Source organism: Camelus ferus, chromosome 16, assembly GCF_009834535.1.
Source record: "Camelus ferus isolate YT-003-E chromosome 16, BCGSAC_Cfer_1.0, whole genome shotgun sequence".
Taxonomy (NCBI): domain Eukaryota; kingdom Metazoa; phylum Chordata; class Mammalia; order Artiodactyla; family Camelidae; genus Camelus; species Camelus ferus.
Window position 1 is genome coordinate 48,520,523 of NC_045711.1, and position 14,400 is coordinate 48,534,922.

The 14,400-nt window shown below is 56.6% G+C and overlaps 1 protein-coding gene across 2 annotated transcripts; it reads left to right on the plus strand.

Annotated features, from left to right (window-relative positions):
• The first annotated feature begins 5,103 nt into the window (after nucleotides 1-5,103).
• On the plus strand, nucleotides 5,104-14,046 carry PPP1R1B (protein phosphatase 1 regulatory inhibitor subunit 1B). 2 transcript variants are annotated; one of them, XM_032457923.1, is made up of 7 exons: nucleotides 5,104-5,637; nucleotides 7,224-7,284; nucleotides 7,581-7,600; nucleotides 8,030-8,105; nucleotides 11,524-11,727; nucleotides 13,037-13,156; nucleotides 13,245-14,046. In XM_032457923.1, the coding sequence occupies exons 1-7, from the start codon at nucleotides 5,557-5,559 to the stop codon at nucleotides 13,292-13,294; spliced, it is 612 nt and encodes a 203-aa protein (XP_032313814.1). In that variant the 5' UTR covers nucleotides 5,104-5,556; the 3' UTR covers nucleotides 13,295-14,046. The 2 variants fall into 2 exon arrangements, with proteins under 2 accessions (XP_032313814.1, XP_032313813.1); XM_032457922.1 differs by having other exon boundaries at nucleotides 5,110-5,637; nucleotides 7,578-7,600.
• Nucleotides 14,047-14,400: the final 354 nt, after the last annotated feature.

Here is a 14,400-nt window from a genome sequence, read left to right on the forward strand (position 1 = left end):
AATGGGGGCAAGTTGGAAAGTTGGGGAAAGGAGGCAGGAGGGGCAGGCTGGCGGCACTGAGCTTCTCCATGCAGCCCTCGGGGCCGGGTGCCTGGGCGGGGGGGGGGGGTGCAGAGCAGCTGCTGGCGATTTATTAAGCAGTCACGGAAAAATTGGTTTATAAATTAACAGCTGTTTTAACTTTAGGGCCTCTTCTTCAGGGAATGGAAGCAGCCGACTGGACCGGGATTGGAGTGTGTGTGAGGCTGGTGGAGGGGGTGGGAGGCGGCAGGCTCCGGCAGCTGGCGTTCTTCGGGGGCAGCCTCAGCTGGCACCTCGGGGGGCACCAGGCAGTGGCCAGAGCAGGGGGTCTCCAGGTGCCCGGGGCTGAGGCTGCCCCCGCTGTGGGCTGTCAGCTTGCTCACTCTTCTCAATATCCCACCTGGGGGCGCCAGAGGGCACATATATTGCTGTACTCATGTCTGCCACCAGAGGGCAGCCTCAACACATTGATTTCTGCTTTCCACCCAGATGGGTCCAAAAGGGCTGCGGGAGAGAGAAACCAGGTCCAATGCTGAGCAAGAGAGAAACCTGGACCAGTGCATGCGAGTGATCTTCTACTCCCCCACCTTGATTGGATTAAAGGTAGAAGTGGGGGTGGATATAGCTCAGTGGTAGAGCACATGCTTAGCATCCTGAGTTCAAGCTCCATATTAAAGGCTTTAAAAATAAATAAAAGCAGCAGTAAGAGTGAGAGCTCTGGAGTCAGACAGTCTGCCTTTGGACACAGGCTCTGGGCAAAATTTCCGAGCCTCATTTGTCCCATCTGTAAAATGGAATGATACCAATAAGGATTAAATGAGATAATACATATAAAATGCCTAACCCAGTGCCCAGCACAGAGCAAATGCTCCATATATGTCACACGTTGTCAGTTTCTGTGATTTCTTTGTTTATCTATTCATTCATTCTTCAATCCATCCCCTCTGCAGCATGTAGTGCCTACTGTATTCTGGGCACTATGTCAGGCAAGTGATGATGCAAAGACAGATGGTGGGCAGAATATGTCTCAAAATAGTATGCTAAGAGTTATGACACACCCAGTGAGAGAGGCGGGGAGACTGACTTGGATGGGGCAAAAGAGAACATTTGAGGGTGATGAAATGTTCTATACCTGTCTTGATAGTGGTCACATGTTGTATAACATTTTCAAAAACTCATAGTAATGTATATTTTAAATGGGTACATTTTATTGCATATAAACTCTAACTCAATAAAGTTGATTTAAAAAAAAAAAAGCACCCAATGTGAATTTATTGAATGGGCGAAGGGACAAGTGACGGATGAATGAATGAAAGAATGAATGTCTCAGATGATTGCCCACCTGCTTTGGTGTCACCATTGTCCCTGCTAAGGGTGCCCTTGCCGTCTCCTCTCGATGTCCACGGGTTTTATGAGAGGCGGGCCTTGGAGTTCCCAACTGTACCCCCTTCTCGCCACCCCCTTCTCTCTGCCATCAGCAAAAGCAGGGAAAGATGCCCCAGTGTTCCCAGCTAGCGCTCCCTGGTTTCTCTAAGGTTGCTTCGCGGGGCTTCAGGCGGCCTCCCTTCCAGATGCCACATGCCAACGCAGCCAGCTCGACTCAGCTCCGCGGTGCCAAGGTCAGGGATGTGATGCCCAGCTACAGACCCGCAGTGCCAGCAGCCGAGGAGCCCAAACCCCGGCCGACTCCGCCACCTGCGGGCCATTTTCGGAACTGCACCCTTAGTGCTCTACAGAAGCTGGAACCTTTGCTGAATACTGACCAGCAAGCAGCGTTGTACACGGCTGGGGAATTTTTTACTTTTATCTTTTTGAATCCTCACAGATACCACGTGAAGTGGGCTTTGAAACACAAGAAGTGAGGCATGGACAGGCTAAGAAATTTGTCTAAGGTCACACAGTTAGCTTCACATGTTGTATTCCTACCCAGGTCTGTCCAACTCCATGGTCTATGTTCTGTCCACCAGACTGTATCTTGCTTGGGGGAAGGGAGGGGATATTTGGGATTGTCCATTCTCCCTACCTCCCGGAAAGTCTTCACACTTCCAGACGAGGTGAATATAGTACCTCCTGTATGCTGGGCGCCGTGGCAGGCCGCAGGCAATTATGTGAGGAGAAATTGTCTGCTCAAAACAGTGTGCTCAGTCAGACCTAGTATACATTAATTGATGCCCTACAATAAACTTTTTTTGTCAGTCCAAGCAGAAAGACCCATAGTTCAATTGGAGTTAAGTCAAACAAGGTCTTGAATTTGTTCCTTGGACCCAACTGCCTGTGCTTCTAACTCAAGAATAATAACCGAGGAGTGGCATATTATTTTTACATCTCATTTGCATATGATTAATTCCAAGTCAAAGAGAATGGAGGTCACCTTGGCCCCTTGCTTTTCAGCCCCTCTGGGATGCGTCTGACCCTGGCGGCCTCCCCCAGCCCCTGCGGGGCTCCCCCATCCTCACCAGCCCCTCTCCACTCCTTGCCCTCGCCCACACCTCCCCTAGCTACCAGAAGACCCATTCCCTTCCTCCTCTGTCACCCACGCAGCCCCCGCCACCTGGCCGCCCACCTGAAAAACTTTTCCCCAAGTTCTTGAGAAGTCGCGTAGGATCCAGGAGAGAAAAATCAAAGTAATAAAACCTCATTTAATTCCTAACGGAGGGCAGAGCTGTGAGCTGCAATTATCTTAATGCTGAGCTATTTTTACTCTCTCTCCATCTCTGTCTCCTGCCTCTCTCCTTCATGAGGCTTTTTCTCTTTCTCCCTTTGTCTCTCCATCTCTCACATGTGTTTTCTCTTTCTTTTCGATTTTTCCTACCTCCCCCTCCTTTCTCTCTCTCACCTCCTGTCTCTGTCATCCTTCCTTCCCTTCCTCCTCCTTCCTGTCTGTCCCTTGTGTCTGTACCTGTCAGCCAGATTTCCACGTCCTTCTTGGCCACAGGGTTTAGCAGCCAGAGCTGTCAGGTAACTGGACAAAGGCTGGGGAAAGAGGGCAAAGACCCTTCCAATCCCCCCAAAGACCCCATCTTCTACACCTACCCAAGAGGGGACAGTCTCCTTTCTCAACTGCCCCAGCCTAGGTCAAGGGAACTTTTGCAGATCCAGGGCCTCCCAGAACTCCAATTCTTTTGGCAGAACCTCCATAAACAAGCCCTCCTTGGTCAAATGAGCCTCAGCCACTATGGTCCCCAAGGCTTTCTCAACTCGGATGGACTCTGAGTTTCCTCTGGTAATGATGCCTTCCTGTCTGAGTCCTCTCAGCACTGATCCAGCTGTTCTCCGTCCCCTTCATCCCACCCAGGATCTTCCCACCCCCCAGCACTGGAGGCCACAGGCCCCTCAGCTTCACCTCGGCCCAGTGGCTACTCAGGTTACTCCTTGGGCCATGCCTTTCCTGTGCCCCTTCTGATTCCCTGAACCTCCTCATTCACCTTCCCAAAGCACCAAGCACCGCCACACTGATCCTTACCACCCCCTAAGGCAACCCATCTGAAGGAGGGGCCTGGGCCAAGCCAGGGGCCGCCAGAGAAGCCCACACCCCTAGGTCAGCAACCTGGCATCTGGCTGTTTCCCGACAAGCATAAAAGTCAACAAACACAGCGGGACTTGAGCCAGGCCTGGGGGTGGGGGGTGGTGCTGAGCGGCCAGGGCTGCCAATGCCCATGGGCAGAGCTCTGCCCTCCTGCCACCCTCTCCCCCTCCCCCAGAGTGGGTACTGACTCTGGGGCACTGCATGTGACCCTGACCCCATTTTCACAAGACTCCTCTGGCCTCCTGCTCCCTTCTCCCTCTGCCAAGGACCCAGCACAGTGGGACTTGGGAGTGGAAAAGTTGCTGGGTGGGGGAGGGGGACTCCTGACTGTTCCAGGCCTGAGCGTGACCAGGAGAGAGGAGAGCCAACACAAACAGAGCCCCAGGAAAACACACACATATGTACACGTCTACACACACACCCTCTCAGCACTACAGAGAGCCATTCAGACCCTCAACCCCTGGCCCACAGAGGGAAACACTGTCTCCTGCAAAGATACCCAGGGCCTGGACAGATAAACAGGGACACGCCAACCCTTGAGGCCATCACCTTCCCTTTCCCCCCTCCAGAGACACACACAAACACCTCCGCAGAGAGAGAGACTCACACCTCAGAAAGGAGCACACACACCTCTCCCCCCAGCTCTGTTCCTGCACCCAACTCACACACGTGATGGCACGTGTACCAGAACAGGCTGCCTCCCCACACCCCTGACTCTGTCCCCCTGGGTTGGCTCTGTCTCTCTCCCTCATGTTAGATCTGTGGAGAAAAGGCAGGAAACATGTGAATCCAGGGTACATCATGGCAGGGACACGTTCCCTGCCCCCACAGGAATTTTCCCAGGATCACAACCTCATCCCTCTCTACTGTACAGGCTAGAGCTGTAGATACAGTACTTCTCCCCCCTCCCCCACCCCGCAAGCTGGCACACGCCTGCCCATCACCTTGACAGCCTCTGACATCCTCCCCCACCCCACCCCCTCCTCCACGCGCACAGAGTCTTCCCACACCCTGCCACTCACACCCGCATCCTTGACACTCTGACACACTTACTCACGTAGACTCACACACTCTCTCACTACACCGACCCCCACCCCAACACGCACTCCCTAGCTATAGGGCTACAGGCACCAGCACTCACACACACTCTGCCATGATGACTGACACGTGTCCTCCCACGCACAACCGGCTCTTTCACACTCACTCGCTTTCTAGGACACCCCCATTCACAGCGTGACACGCTGGTGGTATTCTCTCCACGACCTCACAGGCCTCCCTGTGAAACTCCATGTATCCAGGCCAGGAAAGGGTTAAAGTCAGAGTCCCCGCTGCCCCTCTCCCCTCGGCTTCCCCCCATTATCCTCCCTGCTGGACTCCATCAATAATGCAGCTTCAAGTTCTGGGGAGACGGCAGGGGGCCCCCAGCCCGCTCCCTCGGTCCTTTCTCACACTCCCCACCCTCCTCCCAGACCGGGAGAACACGCTTCTCGGTGCTCATTGGCCACTTTTTCCTGAGCCCTCCCACCAAGCAGCCGGGCGCCAGTCCCAGGCCGAGGGGACGGGCTGGGGACCCCAAGGCTGGGGCCGGAGGGTGACACCCGGAGAGAAGGAACGAGGCAGAGACAGACAGAGACACGCGGAGAGGGAGCGAGGAGCTAGAGGAAGGGCGGAGAGACCGAGAGCCAGAGACACAGAGAGAGCGAGGGAGAGAGAGACCCAGCCCCGCGAGCCTAGGGAGCCCGGGGTGCAGGCGCGAGGGGACCGAGGCTCCGGCGAGCCCCAGAGCCGGGACGCCCGGAGCCCCGAGGGCAGGCCAGCCGGCGGCCGCCCCCCGCCCCCGCCCCTCGCCGGCGCAGTATTTTTATCTGTGCGTGAACAGCCCTCCTCCTCCTCCCAGCCTCACTCAGCCCGCTGTCGCCGCGGCGCCCCGAGCAGCGCGGGGAGCCGAGCCGGGACCGCAGCCCCGGACCCCGCGGCGCGCGCCCCACCCCACTGACCACCCGCCAGCCATGGACCCCAAGGACCGCAAGAAGATCCAGTTCTCGGTGCCCGCGACCCCCGGCCAGCTCGACCCCCGCCAGGTGGAGATGGTAAGGGGGCCGCGCTCCACCTCCGGCCGCGCCCCACCCACCCAACACCCAAGCTCCTCTGTGCTCTGGGGTCGAAACTATCCTTGGGGACAGGGGCAAAGGAGTCCCAGGGCCCGCCTCGGAAGTGGCCAGGGCGCGCGAGGCAGCGCGTGAAGTTGGCTGGAGACTAGTGCAACTTTTTCCCGGGGCCTTCGTCCTGATCCTGGGGAGGGAGAACTGTCCTCTGGACCCTGCACAGTGCCCTTCTTTCCTAAGCCACCACGTGGACCACTGGTGTGGCTCAGATATGAGAAACGTGGTCCACTGACCCATTACACCGAGCACGCCTCTGCCTGGCAGCCCCACACTCTAGCCCTCTCCCTAGTCCCACCCTGCGTGCCTGACCTGGGGTCGCCAGAACCTTGTTCTGACCTCTAGAACCTCCTGTCAGGCGCTGGACAGAGCCACAACGTGGGGTTGGAGGGTGACCAGTCATCACAGGAGCTAGAACTCCTCACACAGACAACTAAGTTCTCCGGACCGCTTTTCTGTGAGCTGGAGGCTTCCAAAGGCTGGGGGGGGGGGGGTGTTAGAGGGCTGTGATGGAGGGAAAGAAGAGAGTTCTGTACCCCATTCACTTGTTGCTGAGATGTGCTGGCACCGAACAGGACAGTGAGAGTGGGGCCAAGTCATTTTGGGGGGATAGGGTGTCATGGGGGGCGCACTAGTTCCCGGGCCCTAGCAGCTTTTGGTCTGGAGGGCAGCATTGGGAGCTTGGAGGAGGGAGGTGGCAGTTTCAGTTTAATTCACCTGGTTCTTTTTGTGCATTTCCCTGGAGCTCGGAGGGGACCTAATTAACTGACAGTTGGTCTGATTGCCAAGCTGGGGGAAGGAGGCTGGTTACTGGGAGTGCTCACTGCCCCCACCCCCATTTCAGCTTGGCTCAGGTACCAAGGAGGGCAACTTTTTGTTTTTTATGAAGACTGGGCGAAGAGTTCTGTAGCTTGAGAGAGGGGCCCAGACCCAGGCCCCCAGAGACCACCCTCAGGCCCCTGTGGGTCTGGGGCTCAGGCCCATACTTGAGCCTCATTGTGAGGTTGGAGGTGCCTGTGGTGCCATGCTCAGCCTCTCTCTGCAGCTGGATCCAGTTTCTTTAGAGTCCTTGAGCTGACCTTAGGTGGGCAGGGCCACGAGGGTGCCATGGCCCACAGGGCATCTTCTACAGCCAGCTTTAAGTCCTGAGGTCTGATGTCTTCAAAGGCCTTGATGGGGAAGATAGGAAGGAAGGTACATGTTCTGGAGTAGCCATGGAGTGGAATAGGCTTCGACTGGGAGCCAGTGATGAGTTTTTCTTGTCCTTTCTCTGCCTTGGTATGCTGTGTTGCTTTGAGGTCTTTGCTGAACCTCTCTGAGCCTTGGGTTTTCACCATGGTAAAATGAGGGGGTTGGGTGAGCTATGGAGTTCCTTTCAGCTCTGACAGTCTTTGATCCAAAAGTTCCCTGGGGACTCCAAAGCACTGTTTGTTCCCTGCTGGGGGTGGGCTGCAGGTGCTCATCCTGCCACCCGCCCCCCCCCCCATCTCCCATCTCTTTCTCCATCTCCTTAGATCCGGCGCAGAAGACCAACCCCTGCCATGCTGTTCCGGCTCTCAGAGCACTCCTCGCCAGGTGGGCCCCTTCCCTGCCCCTCAGTCCTGGCCCCACCCTAACTCTGATGCCTTCTTGAGGCCCCTGTCAAAGTCTCAGAGTAGGAGACCGAGCAGAAGATGGAGGTGGTGGTTGGGGGAAGGTCCAGGAACCCAGCTCTCCTGGGTTCATTTATTGACCAGGCACCTCCCAACACGAGGAAGAAAAGGGCACAGTGGCTGAACCTTTGGGGAAAGTAATTTGGATTCTTTCTCTCTTCCCTCTCTCCCTCTTATCTCTTCTTCCCGGCTTGGTGCATTGGTGGCCTCCCTCAGAAGAGGAGGCCTCCCCCCACCAGGTGAGTTTCCAGGGGCAGCTGGAAGGAGGCATGCCAGGGCCCTTTGTGGTGGGGGTGGATGGGATCACTTCCCAATTAACACAGGGTGCCACCCAGGAGGACATTAGCATATCAACCGGCACCTGGGTGAGAGTGCCTGGTGCCAGAGTGCCTCCAGCAGATCCTCCTCTGCCCTTGTCTTTCCTCTGCTCAGACTCAGGCTGGGCCTCCAGAACCCAAAGTCCTGCCCTGAGCCAGGCCACAGCTACAGAGACCCTCCCAAAGCCACCAGGTAGCCTCAGCAGGTGCAGCACCTGAGGGGCAGCTGTGCATGGACCCAACAGCAGAGGCTAGACCAGTGGGCCCAGGTTGCCATGGCGGGATGGAACAGAGGGAGGGTAAAGGGAAGAGGCCTCTGGGCGCCCATTTAACCTGGCACTTCCCCGGCAGAGAGCCTCAGGAGAAGGGCACCACCTCAAGTCGAAGAGACCCAACCCCTGTGCCTACACACCCCCTTCACTGAAAGGTACTCTCCCCCCACCCATCAGTCTGGCTGTTCCCTTGACCCCTGGAACTGGGCTGACATTGGGGGTGGGGGTGAAATGCCAAGCTTTTGTCAGTGGAGAGCGATTGTCTTGTGTATCCACCCCAATCCCTATTTAGAGACAAGTTCTTTCTTTTTTCTTGTAAAAATGATCCGAGAGGCTGAAAAGGGTGGCGCGTGGGTCTTAAAATCCGGTTGAGGGGTTGAAAGAAAAGAGGTAGCTGGCCCCACATAACAAGCAGGCATCAACTTAAAGAGATTCAGCTCTGAGCCTCCTTTGCAAGCGTGCGCCAGGCCACCTCCCGCTCCCCGTCCCCAAAGGGCACCTCCTTTGGGCAGCACCCCTTGCTCTCCTCTCCCATCCCTAGACATTTGCACAGGTCTGCACACTGATGCTGCTGTTCCTGCTTTTCTTCTCTAAAGGCAAGTCATTTCTATAGCACTCATTTATCGAACACCTAGTGTATACCAGGCACCCCCTGGTGAGCACCGGACAAAATAAGAGTAAGATTTGGCCACTGCCCTCTCGGGGCCCTTCACCTCAAAGGGTTAGGGAGAGTTACAGAGGCGAGGACGTTTAAGCTTGGATTTGAAGGATGAATAGGAATTCACACCAGGCACGGAGGGGCATTCCCGGAAGAAGGAGGAAGATGTGCAAAGAGGAGCAGATGTGAAATCACCAGGGGTCTTCGGGGCCAGCCGGGAGACTTGGCTTCCAGCTGTGGAGCTGAGGGAGACACACCTGGAGGAGAAGCTGGGGCAGGTGGGAGTGTGGGGAGAGTCTCTTCCTAACTAAGCCTTAGGATGCTTTCCCATCCCCACTTCACCTCCCGCCGCCGCCCCCCCCCCCCAGGCTCTTCCTGACTGGCCAGCCCTCTCCTCCCACGGAGGGAGGGAGGGAGTCCAGAAGGGTGTGATGAGAGCTCCCTCAGGCATGGGTTTAATGAGTTCCCAGCAACTGGCCAAGGTCTACAGGTGTACCTGCCAGCCTGCCCGCCATGGTTGGGATCAGAGAGGCCGGGAGGAGAGGAGAGAAGGGCAGGGGCCCTTTCTCTTCCCCTAGGACGGGAAGATGTAGGGACAGCAAGCAGGCAGTGGGTTCAGCATTTGGAAGGACTTCCTACCTGTAGGGATGTGGAGAAGGCCAGCCCCCGAAACAGTCATGAGGGAGGTGGCATCTTCTCAGGAGAGAATGTAAGAAATCTCTCTCCTCTACCCAGGGCTGGGTAGGGGGCAAATGGCTGTGACAGGGAAGGAGCCCCCCCTTGGCCTCTTGATTGTGCGTAAGGCCCAGAGGGCTGGGGTGAAGAAGACCGGGCCAGGGTGCTTCCCAGGTGTCCTGCAATGGCCATGACTGTGCCCCATCCCCACTGCCCCTTTGGGCTGTGATTTAAAAGGGTCTAAGTAGGGAGAGGCCAGGCAGGGGAAAGGGGCCAGGAGAGGGGTTGGGAGACTGCTGTGGTGGGGACCTTTGAACTTAAAAAGGGAGACTTGGAGTGGGAGGTATAGCTCAAGTGGTAGGGCACATGCCTAGCGTGCATGAGGCCCTGGGTTCAATCCCCAGTACCTCCATTAAAAAAAATTAAATAGATAAACCTAATTACCTCCACCCACTGCCAAAAAAAAATAAAGAAAAGGGAGACTTGGGGGAGTTCAGGGTCCCAGAGATGGAGCCAGAGCAAGGAGGCAGCTGGGAGGGTAAGGAGAGGTGGGGTAGACCCCAGAGAGCCCCAGGAGGCTGGAGGCAGGAGAGGAGGCACGAGGCGCGGGAGGCTCACGGGGCGCCGGAGGCTCACGGGGCACCGGCACAGGGCTGCGCACACCTATTGTCGCTGTGGCTCACGATCTGAAGAACTGAACTTTCCTCCCCCGTCTGGCTGCTCCTCGAGCTGCCACCTCCTCTCCTCCCTTCCCCCTTCCTCCAACCCTCAGCAGACCCTTCTGTACCTGGAGGGCACTATTTTGCAGGCGTCAGTCCCTTTCTGGGTAAGGGAAAGTACTTGGTGGGGTTGGGGATTTGTAGGGGGAGAAGCCCAAGGCCCCCAAGGGACGGTGGACACTGACTCTTGACTTGAGGGGGGCTCTCCAAGGCTGAGCTCTCACACTTGGCTCAAGGTGAAGTTTTGCCGAGTCCCCAAGGAGAGGGCAGGGCGATTTATTGCGCTTTTATTGCCTGGATAGTCTGCCCAGAGCCAGCAAGAGGCACTGGGCGGGAAGCTCGGGGCAAGGCGGGGCAGTGGGTATGCACAATGCACCCTCTGTGCCCATCCCCGAGTTGGCAGGAGTGCAGTGCCCTGCTCCCTGCACCGGAGGTTTCCAGCCTGGATCTACCCCCTGGGCTTTCTGACGGAAGGGGCCGCCTGCGGACCAAGAAGTAGCTGCAGCAACCACAGCCCCTGGCTGTCAGCATCTGGCCTGTGGGCCTTGAATTTAGTGGCCTATATGCACTAAAATCCCACCAGCTCCTGGCCCCCTGCTGCCTCTGCCCCAGCTCCTCCTCACGGGGTCCTCTTACCCCCTGCCATTCTCCCAGAGTCCCCCAGCCCTGGCCCCTTTCTCCTAAGGCCCCGTTCCTTTCCATCTTTTGGAAACTTCTCTCCAGCTGCCCACACTGTTCCCTTCCTAGGCCCTATCCCAGCAGGCCTTGGTGGTGTTGGGGGGGTGGGTGGTGTTTGCTGCTTTCTAGGTCACCGCAAAGGGAGCTGAAGCTTGGGGATGTGGGTCAAGATTGTGGGGGCCGCGTCTGAGCCACCACATCCCTAGGCATGGATGTCGCTGGCGGCAGACTCATGTCCTCAGTCTCAGACTTCTCCTACCTCCTAGGCAGAGGTGTGTGGAGGGGCATCTATGATGGGGCCAGGAAGTGGGGACCAAATCCAGCACGAGGTGGTGGGCAGGATTGGGGTGAGCAGTGAGCCCAAAGCATGCTGAGCACTTCCCTAGAAATGGAAAGGGACAAATCTCCCAGGGCCTAGCCCACAGGCCCTGTGCCTTCTCCCAGGGCTGTAGCTGGTGGGCACTGTCTCTAGTGCCGGGTCTTTGGAGAATCCAGCTCCCCAGCCAGAGAATGTTAAGCTGTTGCTGGGCCCGCCTGGTCTTGTCCAGCTTGGCACCCTGTGGTGTGGGGAGCTGCCTGTGCCAGCCTCTGGAGGACCAGCATCTTTGGACAGCTTAAAAGCCAAACAGGATCAAGAGACTACACCCCACTGCTTCTACTCTGGTCTGGCCCCCAGCAGACTGACCCGCCACCTTTAGTTTTTGAACTAGACCCCTGAGGGGGTTAGCTCTGCCCCAGGCCCACTGGAAGGAGGCCAGGGGGCTGGGCCACATGCCTCTCCCGCCCCACGGGCTGCTTCTTGGGCTTGGCTGACCCTTGCCTTCCCGGGTCCCCCCGTGCCAGCCGTGCAGCGCATTGCCGAGTCTCACCTGCAGTCCATCAGCAACCTGAACGAGAACCAGGCCTCAGAGGAGGAGGATGAGCTGGGGGAGCTGAGGGAACTGGGCTATCCAAGAGAGGAGGAGGAGGAGGAGGAGGAGGATGACGAAGAAGAGGAGGAGGAGGAGGACAGCCAGGCTGAAGTCCTGAAGGGCAGCAGGGGGTCTGGTAAGCTGAAGGGGCTGTGAAGCCTGGGTTCCCCCACCATGGGTTAGGTGGGGGTCCTCCTTGAGTGTCCTGGGGCACCCCCTCCCAGTTCACAGTTTCTCACATGTGTAAACGGCAGTCACACCACAAGGGCCTCCCCATCCTCTCACCCCACAGGATGCCTCGCACTCAGCCTTATCTGACACCTGGGCTGCTCCCATCCTTGCCTCAGTCCTTCTCCCAATCAGGTTTCCCCCAATAATTCCTCTCTTTCCTAAGAATTAAGGCAAGGCCACATGAGGTTTGAGGCTAGACCTAAGAAAGGACTTACCACCCATGGTGGTGAGGGGGTGCAAGGAGATGAGGAAGAGAGGACTAGGAGTGTCCAGTGCCCCCATCACCTGTATTTCTGAACACAGGGAGGCAGAGAGCTGGTTGGTAAGTCCTCTCCAGGAACATGTGGCTCTCTCTCGCCGGTTATTTCCTAGGCTGGAGGTGAGAGGGTGCCCTCTAGTGTCTAGATGGAAAATCTAGGATTCAAGAGCCAACCTTGTCCTCTGCGCCTCCAGCCCCAGCTGCCTGGAAAAAGAGGGGCCAGGGAGGGGCCTAACACCTACCCGAAAGGCCTCAGGGCTAGTGGCCCCAGATCCAAAAATCTCCACAGAGGGTCCCAAGGCCCAGAGAATTCCTAAGCAGGAGGATCTCAGCCCCTCCCATGGCTGTGTTTTTCCACACCTGGCCACAGTCCCTCCCAGTGTGCATTGAACTTTTTGGTCCCATTACTTATGGGGATGAAAATAGGCAACCACCCCTGCTTGAAGTGTCCATCCCTTGCATTCAAACAGAATGGCGTGGGCCTCCTCTCTGCACTGGCAGTGGGGGCATCAGCCACGGGGGCAAAAGCTCCAGCTGGAAGAGTTGAGTCAACTCCCCCTGAGACTCCCAGCACAAGTGAAGAGAAGGTGAAAGGAGACTGTTCCCTCAGGAAAAGCAGCAGGGCAGTGGATCATATGACGCAATGACCAAGGAGTAATATAGATCGCCACCACCCCGGCTGCCAGCACTGGGCTGCAGGGTGTTAACTATTATCTTATTTAAGGCAGTCAACACAATTTCCTTCTTACCATCCCTTTCAGAGAGGTAACAAGGGACTTATATAGGTCATATGGTTAGTCATTGGAAGAGCTGTCTTAGTCCAGTGCTCTCTCCACTACACCATGATGCCCTCAGAAAGCTTAACATCAACCATCTGACAGACTCAGCTCATGTTCCAGAATGGCCAGATGGATGCTCAGAGGCTGTGTTTTAATCCTTTCTCTCCTGTCCCCAGCTGGGCAGAAGACAATTTGTGGTCAAGGTCTGGAGGGTCCCTGGGAGCACCCACCCCCTCTGGATGAGCCCCAGAGAGATGGAAGCTCTGAGGACCAAGTGGGAGACTCAGCATTAAATGGTGAGGTTTGGGCGTGGGGGGGAGGGGAGGCAGGGCTGGGATCTTGGTGGACGTGGCCAGGCCCTAAGTCCCTCTGTTTGCCTTGCAGAGCCTGAGGAGGAGCCACAGCGCCCTGCCCACCCTGAGCCTGGCACATAGGCACCCAGCCTTGCATCTCTTGGAAGGAAGTGGAGGGGACATTGCTGTTCCCCAGAAACCCACTCTGTCTCCACCCTATTTTTTACCCTTCCCCTCACGCGCTAGGGCTGTGGCTACTGACTTCTAGAAGACTAAGGCTGGTCTGTGTTTGCTTGTTTGCCCACCTTTGGCTAATGCCCAGAGTCCCCAGGAACTTGCTACCTGATGCCTACCCCTGCCAGTCATTTCCCCATTCACCAAGTGGGGGATGGGATGTGAGAGAGCTTGCATTGGAAAGCCCAGTCAATGGGGACGAAGGTTCATTCTTCACAGTTCTACTCCCCAGACCCTCTCCCCTGGGCACAGGAAACCACAGGGCAGGACCCTAAGATCTGGGGAAAGGGTGTACTGAAAACCTGTAACTGCCCTTAGATCCTCCATCCCCTGGGGAATTCCAAGTCACCACCCTTCTCACTGGCTTCTACCAGGGTCCAGCATTCAGGCATCCTTTTCACAGCCTCAACATTTTGGAAGTCTTCCCTTGTTACCTGCTCCCCAGCCTGGGTGCCTGGAAGATGGACTGGCAGAGGCTGCTTTGTTGCGTTTTGTTTGTGCTTTCATGCCAGGAATGCCGCCTATTACTAAGTCTTTATGGGGGGTGCACGGTGGGGGAGCCAGGTTCTCCTTGTCCTCCAGCTGCTCAGCCCCCTTCCCCTCTTTCCTGACTCCAGGCCTGAACCATTCCCGTGCTGTAATAAATCTTTGTAAATAACTGTGCTGAGACTTCTCTTTCAGGGTAAAGGAGAGGGAGGAGGAGGTAATGGGATTCCCCAAGTGTCCAGTCTATGGATCTAGGAGTCTTAACTGCAGACAAGCTCCGAGCCTTCTTAGGAAGGACTGCACAAGTTCTAGATCCTGCTAGGGTTGGCTGAAAGGGGTGGGGAGGGGAAGGGAGGGAGAAGAGGAGTCCTTCAAGAGTAATTGAAGGGACGGTCCCCCAGTCCCACAGGCCTCGCCTCAGGAAGGCCCCCTTTTTTCCCCCACAGTGCCGGGCCTACGTGGCCCAGTGAGGATGATGCCTGGGCTTCTCTCCAACTCCCTCACCATTAGGGAGATACATTCCAAGC

Bases quoted from the DNA above. Each gene is read 5' to 3' on its own strand.
- PPP1R1B (XM_032457922.1), top strand. From the start codon at position 5,557: ATGGACCCCAAGGACCGCAAGAAGATCCAGTTCTCGGTGCCCGCGACC. The intron at 5,638-7,223 runs GTAAGGGGGCCG...CCATCTCCTTAG, and splicing joins ACCCCCGCCAGGTGGAGATG to ATCCGGCGCAGAAGACCAAC. The intron at 13,157-13,244 runs GTGAGGTTTGGG...TTTGCCTTGCAG, and splicing joins GGGAGACTCAGCATTAAATG to AGCCTGAGGAGGAGCCACAG.